Below are 22,716 nucleotides of genomic sequence, written 5' to 3'. Positions count from 1 at the left end.
ACAGAGAGAGAGAGCGAGAAACACAGAGAGAGAGGGAGAAACACAGACACAGAGCGAGAGAGAGAGAAACACAGAGACAGAGAGCGAGAGACACAGAGCGAGAGAGAGAGCGAGAGACACAGAGACACAGAGCGAGAGAGAGAGCGAGAAACACAGAGACACAGAGCGAGAGAGAGAGCGAGAAACACAGACACAGAGCGAGAGAGCGAGAGAGCGAGAGACACAGAGACACAGAGACACAGAGCGAGAGAGCGCGAGTCACACAGAGCGAGAGAGCGCGAGTCACACAGAGCGAGAGAGCGCGAGTAACACAGAGCGAGAGAGCGCGCGCGAGTCACAGAGCGAGAGCGCGCGCGAGTCACACAGAGCGAGAGAGCGCGCGAGTCACACAGAGCGAGAGAGCGCGCGCGAGTCACACAGAGCGAGAGAGCGCGCGCGAGTCACACAGAGCGAGAGAGCGCGCGCGAGTCACACAGAGCGAGAGAGCGCGCGCGAGTCACAGAGAGCGAGAGAGCGCGCGCGAGTCACAGAGAGCGAGAGAGCGCGCGCGAGTCACAGAGAGCGAGAGAGCGCGCGCGAGTCACAGAGAGCGAGAGAGCGCGCGCGAGTCACACAGAGCGAGAGAGCGCGCGCGAGTCACACAGAGCGAGAGAGCGCGCGCGAGTCACACAGAGCGAGAGAGCGCGCGCGAGTCACACAGAGCGAGAGAGCGCGCGCGAGTCACACAGAGCGAGAGAGCGCGCGCGAGTCACACAGAGCGAGAGAGCGCGCGCGAGTCACACAGAGCGAGAGAGCGCGCGCGAGTCACACAGAGCGAGAGAGCGCGCGCGAGTCACACAGAGCGAGAGAGCGCGCGCGAGTCAAACAGAGCGAGAGAGCGCGCGCGAGTCACACAGAGCGAGAGAGCGCGCGCGAGTCACACAGAGCGAGAGAGCGCGCGCGAGTCACACAAAGCGAGAGAGCGCGCGCGAGTCACACAGAGCGAGAGAGCGCGCGCGAGTCACACAGAGCGAGAGAGCGCGCGCGAGTCACACAGAGCGAGAGAGCGCGCGCGAGTCACACAGAGCGAGAGAGCGCGCGCGAGTCACACAGAGCGAGAGAGCGCGCGCGAGTCACACAGAGCGAGAGCGCGCGAGAGCCACAGAGAGACACAAAGCGAGAGAGCGAGAAACACAGAGAGAGAGAGAGCGAGAAACACAGAGAGAGAGCGAGAAACACAGAGACAGAGAGCGAGAGAGAGAGCGAGCACACAGAGACACAGAGCGAGAGAGAGAAACACAGAGACAGAGAGCGAGAGAGAGAACGAGAAACACAGAGAGAGAGAGAGAGCGAGAAACACAGAGACAGAGAGCGAGAGAGAGAGCAAGAAACAGAGACACAGAGCGAGAGAGAGCGAGAGAGAGCGAGAAACACAGAGACACAGAGCGAGAGAGAGAGCGAGAAAACACAGAGACACAGAGCGAGAGAGAGCGAGAGACACAGAGACACAGAGCGAGAGAGAGAGCGAGAAACACAGAGACACCGAGCGAGAGAGAGCGAGAGACACAGAGCGAGAGACACAGTGCGAGAGAGAGAGCGAGAGAGAGCGAGAAACACAGAGACACAGAGCGAGAGAGAGCGAGAAAACACAGAGACACAGAGCGAGAGAGAGCGAGAGACACAGAGCGAGAGACACAGAGCGAGAGAGAGAGCGAGAGAGAGAGAGAGCGAGAAACACAGAGACACAGAGCGAGAGAGAGAGCGAGAAAACACAGAGACACAGAGCGAGAGAGAGCGAGAGACACAGAGCGAGAGATACAGAGCGAGAGAGAGAGCGAGAGAAAGAGAGAGCGAGAAACACAGAGACACAGAGCGAGAGAGAGAGCAAGAAACACAGAGCGAGAGAGAGAGCGAGAAACACAGAGCGAGAGAGAGAGCGAGAAACACAGAGCGAGAGAGAGAGCGAGAAACACAGAACGAGAGAGAGAGCGAGAAACACAGAGCGAGAGAGAGAGCGAGAAACACAGAGCGAGAGAGAGCGAGAAACACAGAGCGAGAGAGAGCGAGAAACACAGAGCGAGAGAGAGAGAGAAACACAGAGCGAGAGAGAGAGAGAGAAACACAGAGACAGAGAGCGAGAGAGAGAACGAGAAACACAGAGAGAGAGAGAGAGCGAGAAACACAGAGACAGAGAGCGAGAGAGAGAGCAAGAAACAGAGACACAGAGCGAGAGAGAGCGAGAAACACAGAGACACAGAGCGAGAGAGAGAGCGAGAGATACAGAGACACAGAGCGAGAGAGAGAGCGAGAAACACAGAGACACAGAGCGAGAGAGAGAGCGAGAAAACACAGAGACACAGAGCGAGAGAGAGCGAGAGACACAGAGCGAGAGACACAGTGCGAGAGAGAGAGCGAGAGAGAGCGAGAAACACAGAGACACAGAGCGAGAGAGAGCGAGAAAACACAGAGACACAGAGCGAGAGAGAGCGAGAGACACAGAGCGAGAGACACAGAGCGAGAGAGAGAGCGAGAGAGAGAGAGAGCGAGAAACACAGAGACACAGAGCGAGAGAGAGAGCGAGAAAACACAGAGACAGAGCGAGAGAGAGCGAGAGACACAGAGCGAGAGACACAGAGCGAGAGAGAGAGCGAGAGAAAGAGAGAGCGAGAAACACAGAGACACAGAGCGAGAGAGAGAGCAAGAAACACAGAGCGAGAGAGAGAGCGAGAAACACAGAGCGAGAGAGAGAGCGAGAAACACAGAGCGAGAGAGAGAGCGAGAAACACAGAGCGAGAGAGAGAGCGAGAAACACAGAGCGAGAGAGCGAGAAACACAGAGCGAGAGAGAACGAGAAACACAGAGCGAGAGAGAGAGAGAAACACAGAGAGAGAGAGAGCGAGAGAGAGGACGAGAGCGAGAGAGAGGACGAGAGCGAGAGAGAGGACGAGAGACAGAGAGAGGACGAGAGAGAGACAGAGAGAGACAGAGAGAGACAGAGAGAGACAGAGAGAGACAGAGACAGAGAGAGAGAGACAGAGACAGAGAGAGAGAGACAGAGAGAGAGAGACAGAGAGAGAGAGACAGAGAGAGAGAGACAGTGAGAGAGAGACAGAGTGAGAGAGAGACAGAGTGAGAGAGAGACAGAGTGAGAGACACAGAGTGAGAGACACAGAGTGAGAGACACAGAGTGAGAGACACAGAGTGAGAGACACAGAGTGAGAGACACAGAGTGAGAGACAGAGTGAGAGACACAGAGTGAGAGACACAGAGTGAGAGACACAAAGTGAGAGACACAAAGTGAGAGACACAAAGTGAGAGACACAAAGTGAGAGACACAAAGTGAGAGACACAGAGTGAGACACAGAGTGAGAGACAGAGTGAGAGACAGAGTGAGAGACAGAGTGAGGCCTTGCCCCCGCTGCATGCTGCACCAGAACCCTCCCCGCAACGGCGCCGGGCCCGCTGCGAGGGGGGGCCGCAGCGCTCGCGCGAGAGCTACTCCTGCTCTCAATAGAATTGAAAGCAGGAACTCGCATCGAGCGGCTAGGCACGCCCCCCTGGCGGTTCAGCCAATGAGGGCGAACCTGCCGGGAGACGTCATGGCCGCGCCCCCGTCACTCCTCCGCCACGCCCCCCCGGTCTCTGCTCCTGCAGTGAGCTGCAGACCGGGGAATCGCCGGAACGCGCAGCCGAAAGCGCGGGCGCGCATTAGAGCGCCGTGACCGGGGCCTTAGCCTGAGAGACACAGAGAGAGAGAGACACAGAGAGAGAGAGACACAGAGAGAGAGAGACACAGAGAGAGAGAGACACAGAGAGAGAGAGACACAGCGATACACACAGAGAGGTTTTGATTTTTAATTAAAACATCACCAACACAAATGCAATTTCTGTCACAAAACACAAAGAAGTTTCATTTAATATGCGCATGCTTGGCACACACACATGTCCAGATAGTGGCCATTCTAACGCACTCACAGAGAGACAGACACTTTCCCAAATGAGCTCCATCCCATCATTTGATGGTCAGAGACTAATAACCACATTTTAAACTTTTGTACTAATTTGACAGCCACATTGCTCCTATACCTGTGCTGCATTTGGCTTGTTCCCGAATACCCAGCAGGCCTGGGGACTTCATACGGGATGCAACTGACCCAGAATATTCCCTTAGGCAACCATACTCCTTGTAACAAGATAGCTTTGTCTACAAAAAAGTATCTTAAGATACTCACCATCTACAGGAAATGTAACAACGTCTCTGTTTATTGGAGTCAGATGATCCTCTGTGTCTGGCTCTTCTTTCTCTGATTTAATCTCTAAACTCTCTGGTACAATCACGGGAAAATCTGTCAATAAGAAAAGGAAAATCCATCCTTTAAAGAAACTGGGAGTGGGGGCACTTCTTGTGATATCACTATACAGAAATACTCTGTACTGATTCCCAAAGGGAGAGAAGGCATTGAGTTTACTTGGCTATTAACCCTTTGAGAGCAGAGGGAGTTTTTAAGTGCTGAAAACATTTTTGAGTTTTTGGAGCTACCGATGCTCAAACCTCAATAACAATAATATTCTCAGTACAACCCTAACAAAATCACGTGCTTTTTCTTTCATTAGAACGTATCGCTTATAATTCTATCTGTGCTTTTAATGTTATATTCCCTAATATTGCAGACATTTCAGGCCACTGTTTAAACACATTGAATAAAGACAAATGAGGGTGTAAGGGTACTTACCCCCAACAGGAAATGAATCTATTTCACTCTTTATTGAGGTCAGATTATCCTCAGTGTCGGTCTCTTCTGTCTCTGACTTAATCTCCAACCTCTTTGGCACAACCACTGGGAAACCTGGCAATGAGAAAAGGGAAATCCATCCTGTAACGCTGGGAGTGGGGGCGCTTCTTATATCACCTCCTCTGATATTGATATACAATACATTATATAAAGAAACGTTACTAGCCCTTCTGGCAGAAAATGGCTTCTATAGAAAAAAAACAAGATTACTTTGAGTGTTTTACTCGCAAAAAATACCAGATATTTCCTCCCTTGCAGATTTCAAAGCCACTAAAATATCTCCTCTAATCAACAAGTGTGGATCCATGCTGGTAGTGATCCAATGTGTCAGAGCCATCGAGCCGGCAAAAGAGAGAGCGAGCGAGCACTTAAGACAGGCAGACTCGCAGACAGGGACACAGGCAGACTCGCAGACAGGGACACAGGCAGACTCGCAGAGAGGCAGACAGGCAGACAGGCAGACAGGCAGACTCGCAGACAGGCAGACTCGCAGACAGGCAGACTCGCAGACAGGCAGACTCGCAGATAGGCAGACTCGCAGACAGGCAGACTCGCAGACAGGCAGACTCGCAGACAGGCAGACTCGCAGACAGGCAGACTCGCAGACAGGCAGACAGGCAGACTCGCAGACTCGCAGACTCGCAGATAGGCAGACTCGCAGATAGGCAGACAGGCAGACTCGCAGATAGGCAGACTCGCAGACAGGCAGACTCGCAGATAGGCAGACTCGCAGACAGGCAGACTCGCAGACTGGCAGACTCGCAGACTGGCAGACTCGCAGACAGGCAGACTCGCAGATAGGCAGACTCGCAGACAGGCAGACTCGCAGACAGGCAGACTCGCAGACAGGCAGACTCGCAGACAGGCAGACTCGCAGACTCGCAGATAGGCAGACTCGCAGACAGGCAGACTCGCAGACAGGCAGACAGGCAGACTCGCAGATAGGCAGACTCGCAGATAGGCAGACTCGCAGACAGGCAGACTGGCAGACTCGCAGACAGGCAGACTGGCAGACTCGCAGACAGGCAGACTCGCAGACAGGCAGACTCGCAGATAGGCAGATTCGCAGACAGGCAGACTGGCAGACTGGCAGACTGGCAGACTGGCATACTCGCAGATAGGCAGACTCGCAGACAGGCAGACTCGCAGACAGGCAGACTCGCAGATAGGCAGACTCGCAGACAGGCAGACTCGCAGACAGGCAGACTCGCAGACAGGCAGACTCGCAGACAGGCAGACTCGCAGACAGGCAGACTCGCAGATAGGCAGACTCGCAGACAGGCAGACTGGCAGACTGGCAGACTGGCATACTCGCAGATAGGCAGACAGGCAGACTCGCAGATAGGCAGACTCGCAGACAGGCAGACTCGCAGACAGGCAGACTCGCAGACAGGCAGACTCGCAGACAGGCAGACTCGCAGACAGGCAGACTCGCAGACAGGCAGACTCGCAGATAGGCAGACTCGCAGATAGGCAGACTCGCAGATAGGCAGACTCGCAGACAGGCAGACTCGCAGACTCTCAGACAGGCAGACTCGCAGACAGGCAGACTGGCAGACAGGCAGACTCGCAGACAGGCAGACTTGCAGATAGGCAGACTCGCAGACAGGCAGACTCGCAGACAGGCAGACTCGCAGACTCGCAGACAGGCAGACAGGCAGACTCGCAGACAGGCAGACTCGCAGACAGGCAGACTCGCAGATAGGCAGACTCGCAGACAGGCAGACTCGCAGATAGGCAGACAGACTTTTTGGTCATTGCCTTTGTCTAGTGATATCCTTTGGAACACAGCAGAGTACAATATTTGTCAAAGGATTGTAATTTATATTTGTGATGTCAGTCCCACTGATAATTTGAAATGTTTTCCCTTGTGATAATGGAACAGACTTTTGCTTCTTTTCAAATGCATTCATTTTTTTCCTGTCTCTATGAACAATACCCAACATATGTCTCACCATATTTCTTTGAGCTGTCTGAAGCTTTTGAATTATCTTCACATTTAGGGTCTGAGTATAACAGAATACACTGGGACTGAGCATAACAGAATACACTGGGACTGAGTATAACAGAATACACTGGGTCTGAGTATAACAGAATACACTGGGTCTGAGTATAACAGAATACACTGGGACTGAGTATAACAGAATACACTGGGACTGAGTATAACAGAATACACTGGGACTGAGTATAACAGAATACACTGGGACTGAGTATAACAGAATACACTGGGACTGAGTATAACAGAATACACTGGGACTGAGTATAACAGAATACACTGGGCCTGAGTATAACAGAATACACTGGGTCTGAGTATAACAGAATACACTGGGACTGAGTATAACAGAATACACTGGGACTGAGTATAACAGAATACACTGGGACTGAGTATAACAGAATACACTGGGACTGAGTATAACAGAATACACTGGGCCTGAGTATAACAGAATACACTGGGTCTGAGTATAACAGAATACACTGGGACTGAGTATAACAGAATACACTGGGACTGAGTATAACAGAATACACTGGGACTGAGTATAACAGAATACACTGGGACTGAGTATAACAGAATACACTGGGACTGAGTATAACAGAATACACTGGGTCTGAGTATAACAGAATACACTGGGACTGAGCATAACAGAATACACTGGGGCTGAGTATAACAGAATACACTGGGTCTGAGTATAACAGAATACACTGGGCCTGAGTATAACAGAATACACTGGGTCTGAGTATAACAGAATACACAGGGCCTGAGTATAACAGAATACACAGGGCCTGAGTATAACAGAATACACTGGGACTGAGTATAACAGAATACACTGGGACTGAGTATAACAGAATACACTGGGACTGAGTATAACAGAATACACTGGGGCTGAGTATAACAGAATACACTGGGTCTGAGTATAACAGAATACACTGGGACTGAGTATAACAGAATACACTGGGACTGAGTATAACAGAATACACTGGGTCTGAGTATAACAGAATACACTGGGACTGAGTATAACAGAATACACTGGGACTGAGTATAACAGAATACACTGGGACTGAGTATAACAGAATACACTGGGACTGAGTATAACAGAATACACTGGGCCTGAGTATAACAGAATACACTGGCACTGAGTATAACAGAATACACTGGGACTGAGTATAACAGAATACACTGGGACTGAGTATAACAGAATACACAGGGCCTGAGTATAACAGAATACACAGGGCCTGAGTATAACAGAATACACTGGGACTGAGTATAACAGAATACACTGGGACTGAGTATAACAGAATACACTGGGACTGAGTATAACAGAATACACTGGGACTGAGTATAACAGAATACACTGGGACTGAGCATAACAGAATACACTGGGACTGAGCATAACAGAATACACTGGGACTGAGCATAACAGAATACACTGGGACTGAGTATAACAGAATACACTGGGACTGAGTATAACAGAATACACTGGGACTGAGTATAACAGAATACACTGGGACTGAGTATAACAGAATACACTGGGCCTGAGCATAACAGAATACACTGGTCAGAGAGGGGAAGGTTCCCATGAAGAAGAAAAAATATTTTCCAAATGTGCTCCATCCCAGCCATTGATGGTCAGAGAATAATAACTACACATTACAAACGGCTATACTCCTTTGAGAGCCACATTGCTCCTCTAACTGTGCTGCATGTGGCTTGTGCCAGAACACCACCAAGCCTGGGGACTTCATATGAGAGGCAATTGACCCCAACTATTTCCTACAGGTGACCATACTACTTGTAACAATATAACCTTTGTCTACACAAAAGGATCGTAAGGTACTCGCCATCGACAGGAAACGTAACAACTTCTCTGTTTATTGGGGTCAGATGTTCCTCCGTGTCTGAATCTTCTTTCTCTGATTTAATCTCCAGCCTCTCTGGTACAATCACTGGAAATCCTGCCAACGAGAAAAGGAAAATCCATCATGTGAAGCTGGGAACAGAAACTCTTCTTCTTGTGATATCACTCTACAGAAATACGTTATACTGATTCCTAAGGGAGTAGAGGAGTCACTGATTTTACTTTGTGGTTAACCCTTTGAGTGCTGAGGGAGGTTTTACCCCCGAATGCTGAAAACATTTGGTCGTTTTTGAAGCTACAAAATGCTCAAATCTGAATAGCAAAAAATATTCTCACTATAACAACCTTAGACAAATCAAGTATGCGTTTTGAAGTGAAACTTTTTTGCTGGCACCTACTAAATTCCCATAGGACAAAACTCCTTCATGAAGATGAAAATGTGTAACGGGAGTTAGGCGTGCACCCCCGCTGGCTAATCTCACATGACTGGAAATCGTTGCTGGAGACGAAAATGCGATCAGACACGTGCACAAGCACTTGCGCATGCGCAGAAGTGTCTCTGGTCTCAAGTTCTGTCTGCCCAGGCTGACCATTTAATCAGAACTAAAAGCACAATTATCTGTCTTTATAATACGCCTTGTCTAATTGTGTATCGTGCACAACATCAAGTCCTCTCCGTCCTGGTCTTTCAGAGGTGACCTTGGCCATGTAGTTTAAAAAAAAAAACAAAAAAAAAACGTGGTGTGTGCCGAGCACGCGCGTTCTAAGTGACACCTCGTGTTTTATCCCTGAAATTGTAATTATACTCTCAAAATTTTAATTCAATCAAAAACATAAAAATACAATTTCACTGACAAAACACAAAGAAGTTTCACATAGAACGCGCGTGCTCGGCACACCCCCTGTCTTTCTTTCATTAGAACGTATGTCTTTCTTTCATTAGAACGTATGGCTTATACAGTGGCGACAAAGTTTATTCTAATACGGCTAGAGCCGCAAGGTTTCGCGGCTTTTTCCCTGAATTCCCTCTGCGTGCCGCGCGTCACCGATGCGCGGTCACGCTTCATCGGGAGCGTGCGCGCACGGCGTGCGTGCCCAGGGCTCCCCGAAGGGAGCCCTGGTGTCCCGAGATGTGGGGGATGGCGGTGGGGGGCTCTGGGGGACACGGAGAGGGGAGCGGGATGCCCCGATCGGAGGACCGATCCTCCGAGGCTCCGGTGCGCGCGCGGGACAATTCGGCGCACGCACGGTATCTGCCGCGGCCGAGACCGGGCAAATGTAAGAATTAACTTTGTCGCCACTGTAATTCTATCAGTGCTTTAATGTTATTTTCCCAGACATTGCAGGCCACTTTTTAAACAAATCGATTAAAGACAAAATGAGGGTGTCAGGGTACTTACCCCCAACAGGAAATGAATCTATTTCTCTCTTTATTGGGATCAGATGTTCCCCAGTGTCTGCCTCTTCTGTCTCTGTCTTAATCTTTAACCTCTCTAGCACAACCACTGGAAAACCTGCAATAAGAAAAGTAAAATACATCAAGTAAAGCTGGGAGTTGGGGCTCTTCTTGTGATATTGGTGTACTATAATACATGTTATAAAGAAATGTGTTACTGGCAGAAAATTACTTGGAGTTGAAGGCATATTATATCTTACCTGCTGATGGTTTTAGAAGAAAATAAGATTAATGTGTTATGGTGTTTGACACATAAAACTGCAAAATAACCAGATATTCCCTCCAGGCAGATTTCTAAGTCACCAAAATATCTCCTCTACTCACTTAATAAGTGTGGATCCATGCTGGCAGTGGGCAGCGCTCCTCTGGGAGGTGCGGAGATAGGAGGCTCCTCTATTTATATTACTTGGATGTTAGCTGTGCCTGTATAAAAGAGAAACAGAAGAAATGTTATTAGTACAATTCGTCTTATTGGATAAATATGCAGCATTTAGTATAAGCTTTCTAACCTAATATTAAAAGAAAACAATGCCAAAATGAGTCAGAGAAGACATCATCTTTGAGGGTAGAATAATGCACAAATTCACATGCAGTGGCCTTATGCACTGTACAACTGTAGTGTACAGTATTTGGTACATTTTTCTTTTCTTGTTCCAGGAATCATGGATAAAGTATTTTTCCAAGAGCAAATAGTCCCCGATATTGTTGAATACATTAGGCATGATTTCCCATTTGGTCACCGTTTCTTCCAGGACAATGACCCGAAACACCCGGCGTCTGCTGCTCTTGCGAGCGGTATCAACTGGGTAAAGACGCCACCGGAGTAAGTTCACCAGTTCTCCATTGTACTGTACGGTAACTCAATGTTTTACACTGTTTATATCTCTAACTAATTCACCTTTCCCCCCCTCCAATTCCAGATCACCAGATTTGAATCCCATCGAATTGGTATGGCATCAGATGAAGGATCATATCAGAAAAGTTGTGAAACCGTCCAAAAAGGATAAATTGGCTAAAGGAATACTGAGTTTCTGAAACAACATACTCACCGTACAACGATGCAATAAATATATAGATCATATAGCTAGCGTGTTGCCCGCTCTTTTAGAGCGTAATGGGCAGGCCACCGGAATGTAGTAATGTACTGTACTCTAGTAAGGCAAGTACAGGTACAGTAAGTATGATACAGGTAAGTATGACACTTAAAATATACTGTATATACAGTACAGTACATGTGTGTGCTGTCTAATCTACAGTAGTATAGTTATACAGTATATACAGTAGTTAGTGCAATTATAGATCAAGTGCAGGAAATCCCCCCCCCCCCAATACTGGCAGGTACCGTGAGACACAGTGCTCCAATCCATAACGTGTTATAATTATACTGCAATTATACTGTATATAGTTTGACAGTAGTTATAGTCCAATATTGTGAAATACTCTATGCCTTTAATGCACTCATTTTTTCTTTTCAGAGCTACAGCACTACAGGAAGGGGGGTGGGGGGATATGGGTAAAAGTATTGTACTGTGTGTATACGGTAGTAACAGTCAGTAATTTACACTAACTGCCCCCCGTCTCTCAATGACAAAAGAACTACAGAATGAAATGCTGCCATTACGAAGAAAATAAAGACAAGATTGTAAATTTGGAAGAAGAATTATTCATTTTTCCATGATTATCATGTACAAAAAAAATTGTTCCTTCTCTAAAATTACAGTGAGTGTGTGTGTGTGTGTGTGTGTGTGTGTGTGTGTGTGTGTGTGTGTGTGTGTGTGTGTGTGTGTGTGTATGTGTGTGTGTTGGGGGGGGGGTGTTTATGCAGGATTATTACTGTAGTTCAAAGAAAACTTTTGAACGGATCATCAGAATGTTTTGAACCCCACACCCCCAAATAAAAATTACAGTATGCCACCCACCTCATAAAGTACAGTATACATGACTGTAGTGTAGAATTAAAAAGCTAGTGATTGCTATTCTTAGAATCAAACATTGTTATGCAAGCCCGTCGAGAAACAAAACAAAGTTGTTTTTTCAGACTTGAAATTCACATTGAATGAGAAGTCATTCTCGCCAAAGCCCCAACCCAAGGTCTTTTCACACGTACGCATGTGTGTTTGAACTCGGGCTCAGGAAGATTACACTAAGCCACAAAGCCTCCAATTACAAATGAATGGTTTTGGGGGAGGTGTCGATAAGCAGAAGAAATACTTTAGCCGTTTGTGTCTGTGTTGGGGGGTGGAGGGGAGGGGGAGGGCTGTATGCTGGATTATTAGTTCAAAGAAATCTTTTGAACAGGTCAACATAATGTTTTGAACCCCACACCCCCAAATAATAATCACAGTATGCCACCCACCTCATAAAGTACAGTATACAGGCATACCCCACATTAACGTACGCAATGGGACCGGAGCATGTATGTAAAGTGAAAATGTACTTAAAGTGAAGCACTACCTATTTTCCACTTATCGCTGCATGTACTGTACTGCAATCGTCATATACGTGCATAACTGATGTAAATAAGGCATTTGTAACAGGCTCTATAGTCTCCCCGCTTGCGCACAGATTCGGTACAGGTAGGGAGCTGGTATTGCTGTTCAGGACGTGCTGACAGGCGCATGCGCGAGCTGCTGTTTGCCTATTGGGCGATATGTCCTTACTCGCGAGTGTACTTAAAGTGAGTGTCCTTAAACCGGGGTATGCCTGTACATGACTAGTGTAGAATTAAAAAGCTAGTGATTGATTCTAAGAATAGCAAAATTGTTATGCAAGCCCATGTCGAGAAACAAAACAAAAACGTTTTTTTTTTTCAGACTTCAAATTCACATTGAATGAGAAGTCATACATGCATGCGCCTAAATGTGATGACACGCATATGCGTTTCAACAAGGTGCCATTTAGACATACTGTACACGCATGAGCAGAAAAAATATTTAACATTCGGATGAAGCGACAATGTATTTTTGTATTACTCCTTTTCCCTTTATTATCCTGTATACAGTATGTATCATCATATTTTTAATTTGTGTATGGCTAAGGAGCCTCAGAAAGGACTTCTTTCCCATGTACACTATACAGTATAAACTCGTAACGTTAACCTTCAAATTACAATTATACACACACACTTGCTGAACTGTACGGCAATAAAAGACAGGTTGAATTGGTATTAGATTTTAAGACAACAACTTGCGAGCGCCCACTTGAGTTTCTCGACGGTATTGCAGCCCGTGCTAAAATGCAATTTTCTGCACCCGATAGAAACCCGGGTCAACACACGTCTAAGGCAGTACATTTGGAAAACATCACGCGCCATGACATGGGTATTCCGATTTATACACCGCGTGAATTTTTCAAATAACGGCCGCTGCAGTTGTAGAGTGCCCTGAACATTTTGTGGAGGGGGTGTGTACCCCGCTTTAAAATAAAATATATAAATAAAATACATTTAATAAATTCCTAGTCAGAACAACATTCATTTTTGACATAAATGTATTTATTGTATTACATTATACTACAATTAGACGTGTGTGTGTGTGTGTGTGTCAATGTCGGATCTAGAAATAAAAGCCAGATGTGAATGACTAGTTTCCTGAACCCCTTAACCAGTGTCTAGACGGCGGCGCTTCACAGAGAGAGACAGACAGAGAGAGACAGACAGACAGACAGACACACACACACACAGAGAGCGGCACACCCACACACACACACAGAGAGAAAGAGAGACACACGGAGAAAGAGAGAGAAAAAGAGACACAGAGAAAGAGAGAGAATGAGAGACACACACTGAGAGAATGAGAGACAAAGAGAGAGTGCGACAGAGAGAGCGAAGAAGAGAGTGCGAGGGAGAGGGAGACAGAGAGAGGGAGAGGGAGACAGAGAGAGGGAGCCAGAGAGAGGGAGAGGGAGACAGAGAGAGGTAGACAGAGAGGGAGACGAGAGAGGGAGAGGGTGACAGAGAGAGGGAGAGGGCGACACAGGGAGAGGGCGACACAGGGAGACGGAGAGGGTGGTCACACAGGGAGAGGGTGACACAGAGAGGGAGGGTGACAGGGAGCGGGACAGGGTGACACAGGGAGAGAGTAACACCGGGAGAAGGTGAGAGGCAGAGGGTGACACAGAGAGAGGGTGACAGGGAGAGGGAGAGGGTGACACAGGGAGAGGGAGGGGGTGACACAGGGAGGGGGTGACACAGGGAGGGGGTGACACAGGGAGAGGGTGACACAGGGAGAGGGTGACACAGGGAGAGTTTGACACAGGGAGAGGGTGACACAGGGATAGGGTGGGTGACACAGGGAGAGGGTGACACAGGGAGAGGGTGACACAGGGAGAGGGTGGGTGACACAGGGAGAGGGTGGGTGACACAGGGAGAGGGTGGGTGACAGGGAGAGGGGGAGGGTGACACAGGGAGGGGGAGGGTGACACAGGGAGGGGGAGGGTGACACAGGGAGAGGGAGGGTGACACAGGGAGAGGGAGGGTGACACAGGGAGAGGGGGAGGGTGACACAGGGAGAGGGAGGGTGACACAGGGAGAGGGAGGGTGACACAGGGAGAGGGAGGGTGACACAGGGAGAGGGAGGGTGACACAGGGAGAGGGAGGGTGACACAGGGAGAGGGTGACACAGGGAGAGGGTGACACAGGGAGACGGAGAGGGTGGGTCACACAGGGAGAGGGTGACACAGAAAGGGAGGGTGACAGGGAGCAGGACAGGGTGACACAGTGAGAGGGAGAGGGTGACACAGGAAGAGGGAGAGGGTGACACAGGGAGAGGGAGAGAGGGAGAGGGCGACACAGGGAGAGGGAGAGGGTGACACAGGGAGAGGGAGGGGGTGACACAGGGAGAGGGAGGGGGTGACACAGGGAGAGGGAGGGGGTGACACAGGGAGAGGGAGGGGGTGACACAGGGAGAGGGTGACACAGGGAGAGGGTGGGTGACACAGGGAGAGGGTGGGTGACACAGGGAGAGGGTGGGTGACACAAGGAGAGGGTGGGTGACACAAGGAGAGGGTGGGTGACACAGGGAGAGGGTGGGTGACACAGGGAGAGGGTGGGTGACACAGGGAGAGGGTGGGTGACACAGGGAGAGGGTGGGTGACACAGGGAGAGGGAGAGAGAGGGAGAGGGTGACAGAGAGAGGGAGAGGGCGACACAGGGAGAGGGTGACACAGGGAGACGGATAGGGTGGGTCACACAGGGAGAGGGTGACACGGAGAGGGAGGGTGACACGGAGAGGGAGGGTGACAGGGAGCGGGACAGGGTGACACAGGGAGAGGGTGACACAGGGAGAGGCAGAGGGTGACACAGGGAGAGGCAGAGGGTGACACAGGGAGAGGCAGAGGGTGACACAGGGAGAGGGTGACACAGGGAGAGGGTGACACAGGGAGAGGGTGACACAGGGAGAGGGAGGGGGTGACACAGGGAGAGGGAGGGGGTGACACAGGGAGAGGGAGGGGGTGACACAGGGAGAGGGAGGGGGTGACACAGGGAGAGGGAGGGGGTGACACAGGGAGAGGGAGGGGGTGACACAGGGAGAGGGAGGGGGTGACACAGGGAGAGGGAGGGGGTGACACAGGGAGAGGGAGGGGGTGACACAGGGAGAGGGAGGGGGTGACACAGGGAGAGGGAGGGGGTGACACAGGGAGAGGGAGGGGGTGACACAGGGAGAGGGAGGGGGTGACACAGGGAGAGGGAGGAGGTGACACCGGGAGAGGGAGGGGGTGACACCGGGAGAGGGAGGGGGTGACACAGGGAGAGGGTGACACAGGGAGAGGGTGACACAGGGAGAGGGTGACACAGGGAGAGGGTGACACAGGGAGAGGGTGACACAGGGAGAGGGTGACACAGGGAGAGGGTGACACAGGGAGAGGGTGACACAGGGAGAGGGTGACACAGGGAGAGGGAGAGTGACACAGGGAGAGGGAGGGTGACACAGGGAGAGGGAGGGTGACACAGGGAGAGGGAGGGTGACACAGGGAGAGGGAGGGTGACACAGGGAGAGGGAGGGTGACACAGGGAGAGGGAGGGTGACACAGGGAGAGGGAGGGTGACACAGGGAGAGGGAGGGTGACACAGGGAGAGGGAGGGTGACACAGGGAGAGGGAGGGTGACACAGGGAGAGGGAGGGTGACACAGGGAGAGGGTGACACAGGGAGAGGGTGACACAGGGAGAGGGTGACACAGGGAGAGGGAGAGGGTGACACAGGGAGAGGGAGAGGGTGACACAGGGAGGGAGAGGGTGACACAGGGAGGGAGAGGGTGACACAGGGAGGGGGAGGGTGACACAGGGAGAGGGAGGGGGTGACACAGGGAGAGGGAGGGGGTGACACAGGGAGAGGGAGGGGGTGACACAGGGAGAGGGAGGGGGTGACACAGGGAGAGGGAGGGGGTGACACAGGGAGAGGGAGGGGGTGACACAGGGAGAGGGAGGGGGTGACACAGGGAGAGGGAGGGGGTGACACAGGGAGAGGGAGGGGATGACACAGGGAGAGGGTGACACAGGGAGAGGGTGACACAGGGAGAGGGTGACACAGGGAGAGGGTGACACAGGGAGAGGGTGACACAGGGAAAGGGTGACACAGGGAGAGGGAGAGTGACACAGGGAGAGGGAGAGTGACACAGGGAGAGGGTGGGTGACACAGGGAGAGGGAGGGTGACACAGGGAGAGGGAGGGTGACACAGGGAGAGGGAGGGTGACACAGGGAGAGGGAGGGTGACACAGGGAGAGGGAGGGTGACACAGGGAGAGGGAGGGTGACACAGGGAGAGGGAGGGTGACACAGGGAGAGGGAGTGTGACACAGGGAGAGGGAGTGTGACACAGGGAGAGGGTGACATAGGGAGAGGGAGAGGGTGACACAGGGAGAGGGAGAGGGTGACACAGGGAGGGAGAGGGTGACACAGGGAGGGAGAGGGTGACACAGGGAGGGAGAGGGTGACACAGGGAGGGAGAGGGTGACACAGGGAGAGGGAGAGGGTGGGTCACACAGGGAGAGGGAGGGTGACACAGGGAGAGGGAGAGGGTGACACAGGAAGAGGGAGAGGGTGACACAGGGAGAGGGAGAGAGGGTGACACACTCACAGACACACAGACACTCACTCTCACTCAGACAAATACACACACACACACACACACAGTCTGTCACTCACACACACACACAAACACTCACCTGCAAGGCAGTGGGCCCCCCACACGGCAGGAGGGGTCGCACATGGCAGCGGGGGCAGCACCGGGTGAGGGATTTCCCCTGCTTAGAGCAGGGAGTAGCTCCGGTTAGGGGATTTCCCCTGCTTAGAGCAGGGAGTAGCTCCGGTTAGGGGATTTCCCCTGCTTAGAGCAGGGAGCAGCTCCGGTTAGGGGATTTCCCCTGCTTAGAGCAGGGAGCAGCTCCGGTTAGGGGATTTCCCCTGCTAACAGCTGAGCTGGCCATCAGGGCGGATGGCCCTGCAGGGGCCTGAGGCAAACAGGCGTGGAAGGGCTGGCTGCCGGAAGGGGGAGGAGTGGAAGCGCTGAGGAGGGAGGCCACTGCTCAGAGAGCCGGAGGCGGGGTAATCTCCCCCAACAACATGAACCCGCCTCCGGCTTTTTTTTTTTTTCGAGCGCGGGAAAAACAGCAGCGCGAGCGCGGGAAATTTTAAAAACACACGTGTGCTGCTTGGGCCAATATTTACTTGCCCGGGGGTTAAATCCACCCGCCCCGGGCGAGTAAATGTATATAATTGTCGAACACTGTATATATATATATATATATATATATAATATAATATATTAAAAAAAAACTTGTCTTCTGAGCTCTACCCATAACTGTCTCCTCTCCAGCCCTTTCACCTCTACTGCTCTCCCTCACCTTAAACCCTTTTCCCTCACTTCCCCTTACCTGTGGGACTCCCTCACACACAGTATATGCCAAGCACACTCTCTCTCCACATTAAAGACAAACCTTAAAACTCCCAACTTAAATGAAGCATTTTAATAGCTTATGGCTATTGCCCCACACCCACAGTCACTCCTACCAGCCATTGTAGCCAAGCACTAGCATCTACTGCACGTATTCCCTCACCTGCCGTCTCTGTAACTCTCCCAACATTCAGATTGTAAGCTCCCCGGGGCAGGGATTCCCTTTCCTAATGCCTAAATTTGTTGCACTTATTGTATTATAATTCCCTGTACTGTTTGTCTCTTTTGTAACGTGCCGAGTACACTGTGGGCGCAATATAAAGATATACATATATATTGTTGTGTGTATGTCCAGCCATTAAGGCTCTAATGGGTTAATTCAGGGGGGCGCAAACTTTTTTTCCCTGCGCCCCCCTACTGGCGGTCCCCTCACTCCCACGCCCCCCTAACCCCCACTTACCTGCGCTCCGGCGTCATGACGTCACGTTGCCATAGGTGGGGAACGGGTGTAAGGTGTTTAGCAAGACAGAGCTGCAGTGTTTCCCCTTTCCAGGAAATTTCAAGGATTCCCAGAAAATTTGAACCTGACCGAAATCAGATTTCAAACACCGGAAAATACAGCAAAAAAGGAACACCGAAGGAAAAAAAACTCAAGCTGACCAGAGCGCCCCCCAAACAAACTCCTCTCCTGATAGATCAGCGGCCCCTGGTGAACACCCAAGTAAGGCAAAAGGGAGGGGGGGGGGAAAGGGGGGTGAGGAGAATTGAAGGACACACAGGGAGACACGATCCAGCCAAGGACACGCCCCCTCGCCCCCCTCTAAATGTATTGCTGGACAGCTGATCGCTCATACCTGGAGAGATGGTGATGTCAGCGCATGAGCGAGCTCAGTGACAGCGTGGCAGCAGCCATGCAGGGAGCGGGCGCGCTGGCGAGTCGTGGCCGGCTAGGTGCGGGCGCGGCCAAGAAGTCACAGGGCTGGTTCGCCCTCATTGGGCTAGCCGCTCACGTGACGCGCGAGCACCAAATTCAAATTTGCTTGCCTGGCAAGCATCTAAGCGCCGAGCATGCGCGGGCGGGCGCTTGCTCACACGTTCCCGCAATGTGTTTCATAGCGGCCAGCGTCAGCGTGCCCGCCCAGCGCCACCCTGGCAGAGGCCTTTGGCTGCGCTTATAGTGCCCGCGACGTCAGGCTACTGGAAAAATAAAATTGAGATGACTTCCAGCGATCGCTACCATATTACTATAAGCGCAAGCGACGGCGGCAATGCATTTTTCTGTCGCGAAGTCGCATCGCTGTCGCCGGTACTAAAAGCGCAGCCTAAATACTGGCACACAGAGACACACACACACAAACGTGCATGCGCGCGCGCACACACACAAACGTGCATGCGCACGCACGCACGCACGCACACACGCACACACACACACACACACCAGCATGTTTATTAAATGCAGAAAAGTCAGAGAGAAGGAAGTCAGACAGAGGCGTCTCTTGTCCTCCTACAAGTTCAAACTATTATTAAATCTACTTATTATCTCGCCTTTTAAGTACATTTTTGGAGCAGCAAGTTCGACCTCTTGACCAGGAAAAAAACAGAAAGATTATGGTTTGGAGCAGGAAACGTTAAAGTGGCAATACTGCTGAGCTGTGCTCATGTGGGGGTGGGGAGGGAAAGAGGGGGGCTAGTAAGACAAAGCGGTGCTTATCTGGGGGTGGGGAGGGGAAGAGGGGGGCTTAGGCCTCGGCCAGGCTTACCGCTGAGGCACGCTGAGGCTCAGGGAAAGCGGGTGCTTACCGTGCGCGCCGTCAGGGTGCGGCCAGGCAAGTACGCACACACTATAGAACGGCCCTAAGGAAGCTCAGAACAGCACTGGGATAATGTGCACAGGTCACACAAGGGAGGGGAAGGGAGGAGGAGGAAAGCACTTACCCAATAACACAGGCTGAAGATCTCTGTGCGGCAGGGGGTGGACAATGTGAGGGGGACACAGGAAAAGGGACTTAGAGGCTTCAGAGCCTATTCCTCAGTGTGTCCCCCCCTCAGTGCCTGAGATGTGCACTTTATCCCCTCCTCACTGTGTGTGTACTTCCTATGGAGGGTGGGGGGAGCCCCTGTGATCTCTCAGTCCTTCCCTGTGGGAGTGACCTGGATTCTCCCCTCAGGATGTGGGACAGTCTGTGCTCAGGATCAGGTTACAGGCTGGGAGTGGGACAGTCCTTCCTATCACACTCTGTGCTGTGTGTGGGAGCAGGGCCATGTGTCACTGAAGCAGTGTGTGTCTTTGTGTTATCATTGCTGTGCCTGTAGCCTCAGGAGACAGTGAGGTCTGAGGAGGAGTGGCTCAGTGACTAGTGGCTGTGTAAAGGGTATTTGTAACAATAATGTTGCAATATACACAGGGACTGGTTGTTTCAGATGAGGGAAAAGCATATAACTTAAGGCCGCGTTCACACAGGGGGCTTCACGTCTGCTGGGCGATGTGTGATCATCCCCAGCAGGAGGCGGAATGATCCGATTCAGGAATCAGGATCAGGGTTTCCTCACACAGCAGGACATCCGGCTGCAGCAGAGGGACCATAGAGAGAGGAGAGGAGAGGCCAGAGCGCCCTCTAACCAGCTCCTCCTGAGCTTCTATGGAACAGTGACCCCTGGTGGGCTCCCAAGCAAGGTACAGTGAGTACACCCTGGGGAAAACTCCACATGGTGCTGGCTGTGCACTGGTGATATACTCTGTGCCCGTGTGTGTAGTGCCGTCTGGTGATATACTCTGTGCCCGTGTGTGTAGTGCCGTCTGGGGATATACTCTGTGCCCGTGTGTGTAGTGCCGTCTGGGGATATACTCTGTGCCCGTGTGTGTGTAGTGAGGTCTGGTGATATACTCTGTGCCCGTGTGTGTAGTGCCGTCTGGTGATATACTCTGTGCCCGTGTATGTAGTGAGGTCTGGTGATATACTCTGTGCCCGTGTGTGTAGTGCCGTCTGGGGATATACTCTGTGCCCGTATGTGTAGTGAGGTCTGGTGATATACTCTGTGCCCGTGTGTGGAGTGAGGTCTGGTGATATACTCTGTGCCCGTGTGTGTAGTGCCGTCTGGTGATATACTCTGTGCCCGTGTGTGTAGTGCCGTCTGGTGATATACTCTGTGCCTCTGTGTGTAGTGAGGTCTGGTGATATACTCTGTGCCCGTGTGTGTAGTGCCGTCTGGTGATATACTCTGTGCCCGTGTGTGTAGTGCCGTCTGGTGATATACTCTGTGCCCGTGTGTGTAGTGAGGTCTGGTGATATACTCTGTGCTGTGTGTGTAGTGAGGTCTGGTGATATACTCTGTGCCCGTGTGTGTAGTGAGGTCTGGTGATATACTCTGTGCTGTGTGTGTAGTGCGGTCTGGTGATATACTCTGTGCTGTGTGTGTAGTGAGGTCTGGTGATATACTCTGTGCTGTGTGTGTAGTGAGGTCTGGTGATATACTCTGTGCTGTGTGTGTAGTGAGGTCTGGTGATATACTCTGTGCTGTGTGTGTAGTGAGGTCTGGTGATATACTCTGTGCCCGTGTGTGTAGTGCCGTCTGGTGATATACTCTGTGCCCGTGTGTGTAGTGCCATCTGGTGATATACTCTGTGCCCGTGTGTGTAGTGCCATCTGGTGATATACTCTGTGCCCGTGTGTGTAGTGCCGTCTGGTGATATACTCTGTGCCCGTGTGTGTAGTGCCGTCTGGTGATATACTCTGTGCTGTGTGTGTAGTGATTTCTGGTGATATACTCTGTGCCCGTGTGTGTAGTGCCGTCTGGTGATTATACTCTGTGCCCGTGTGTGTAGTGAGGTCTGGTGATATACTCTGTGCCTGTGTGTGTAGTGAGGTCTGGTGATATACTCTGTGCCCATGTATGTAGTGCCGTCTGGTGATATACTCTGTGCTGTGTGTGTAGTGAGGTCTGGTGATATACTCTGTGCTGTGTGTGTAGTGAGTTCTGGTGATATACTCTGTGCTGTGTGTGTAGTGAGGTCTGGTGATATACTCTGTGCCCGTTTGTGTAGTGAGGTCTGGTGATATACTCTGTGCCCGTGTGTGTTGTGCCGTCTGGTGATATACTCTGTGCCCGTGTGTGGAGTGAGGTCTGGTGATATACTCTGTGCCCGTGTGTGTAGTGAGGTCTGGTGATATACTCTGTGCCCATGTGTGTAGTGAGGTCTGGTGATATACTCTGTGCCCGTGTGTGTAGTGAGGTCTTGTGATATACTCTGTGCTGTGTGTGTAGTGAGGTCTGGTGATATACTCTGTGCCCGTGTGTGTGTAGTGCGGTCTGGTGATATACTCTGTGCCCGTGTGTGTAGTGCCGTCTGGTGATATACTCTGTGCCCGTGTGTGGAGTGAGGTCTGGTGATATACTCTGTGCCCGTGTGTGTAGTGCCGTCTGGTGATATACTCTGTGCCCGTGTGTGTAGTGAGGTCTGGTGATATACTCTGTGCCCATGTGTGTAGTGAGGTCTGGTGATATACTCTGTGCCCGTGTGTGTAGTGAGGTCTTGTGATATACTCTGTGCTGTGTGTGTAGTGAGGTCTGGTGATATACTCTGTGCTGTGTGTGTAGTGAGGTCTGGTGATATACTCTGTGCTGTGTGTGTAGTGAGGTCTGGTGATATACTCTGTGCCCGTTTGTGTAGTGAGGTCTGGTGATATACTCTGTGCCCGTGTGTGTAGTGCCGTCTGGTGATATACTCTGTGCCCGTGTGTGGAGT

At 51.2% G+C, this 22,716-nt stretch overlaps 1 protein-coding gene across 1 annotated transcript in view; it reads right to left on the bottom strand.

Annotated features, from left to right (window-relative positions):
* LOC142488379 (uncharacterized) overlaps nt 1-20,543 on the bottom strand; it is a 56,905-nt gene extending 36,362 nt beyond the window's left edge. The window contains 6 exon segments of the mRNA XM_075588850.1: nt 4,212-4,331; nt 4,713-4,826; nt 8,610-8,723; nt 10,027-10,140; nt 10,407-10,505; nt 19,908-20,543. Coding sequence (XP_075444965.1) covers nt 4,212-4,331; nt 4,713-4,826; nt 8,610-8,723; nt 10,027-10,140; nt 10,407-10,425 — 481 coding nt within the window. The 5' untranslated portion in view covers nt 10,426-10,505; nt 19,908-20,543.
* Between the last annotated feature and the right edge of the window lie 2,173 nt (nt 20,544-22,716).

Source organism: Ascaphus truei, chromosome 2 (genome assembly GCF_040206685.1).
Source record: "Ascaphus truei isolate aAscTru1 chromosome 2, aAscTru1.hap1, whole genome shotgun sequence".
NCBI lineage: Eukaryota > Metazoa > Chordata > Amphibia > Anura > Ascaphidae > Ascaphus > Ascaphus truei.
The sequence above is the reverse complement of the archived record's forward strand: the minus strand, read 5'-3'. Positions and strand labels throughout refer to the sequence as shown.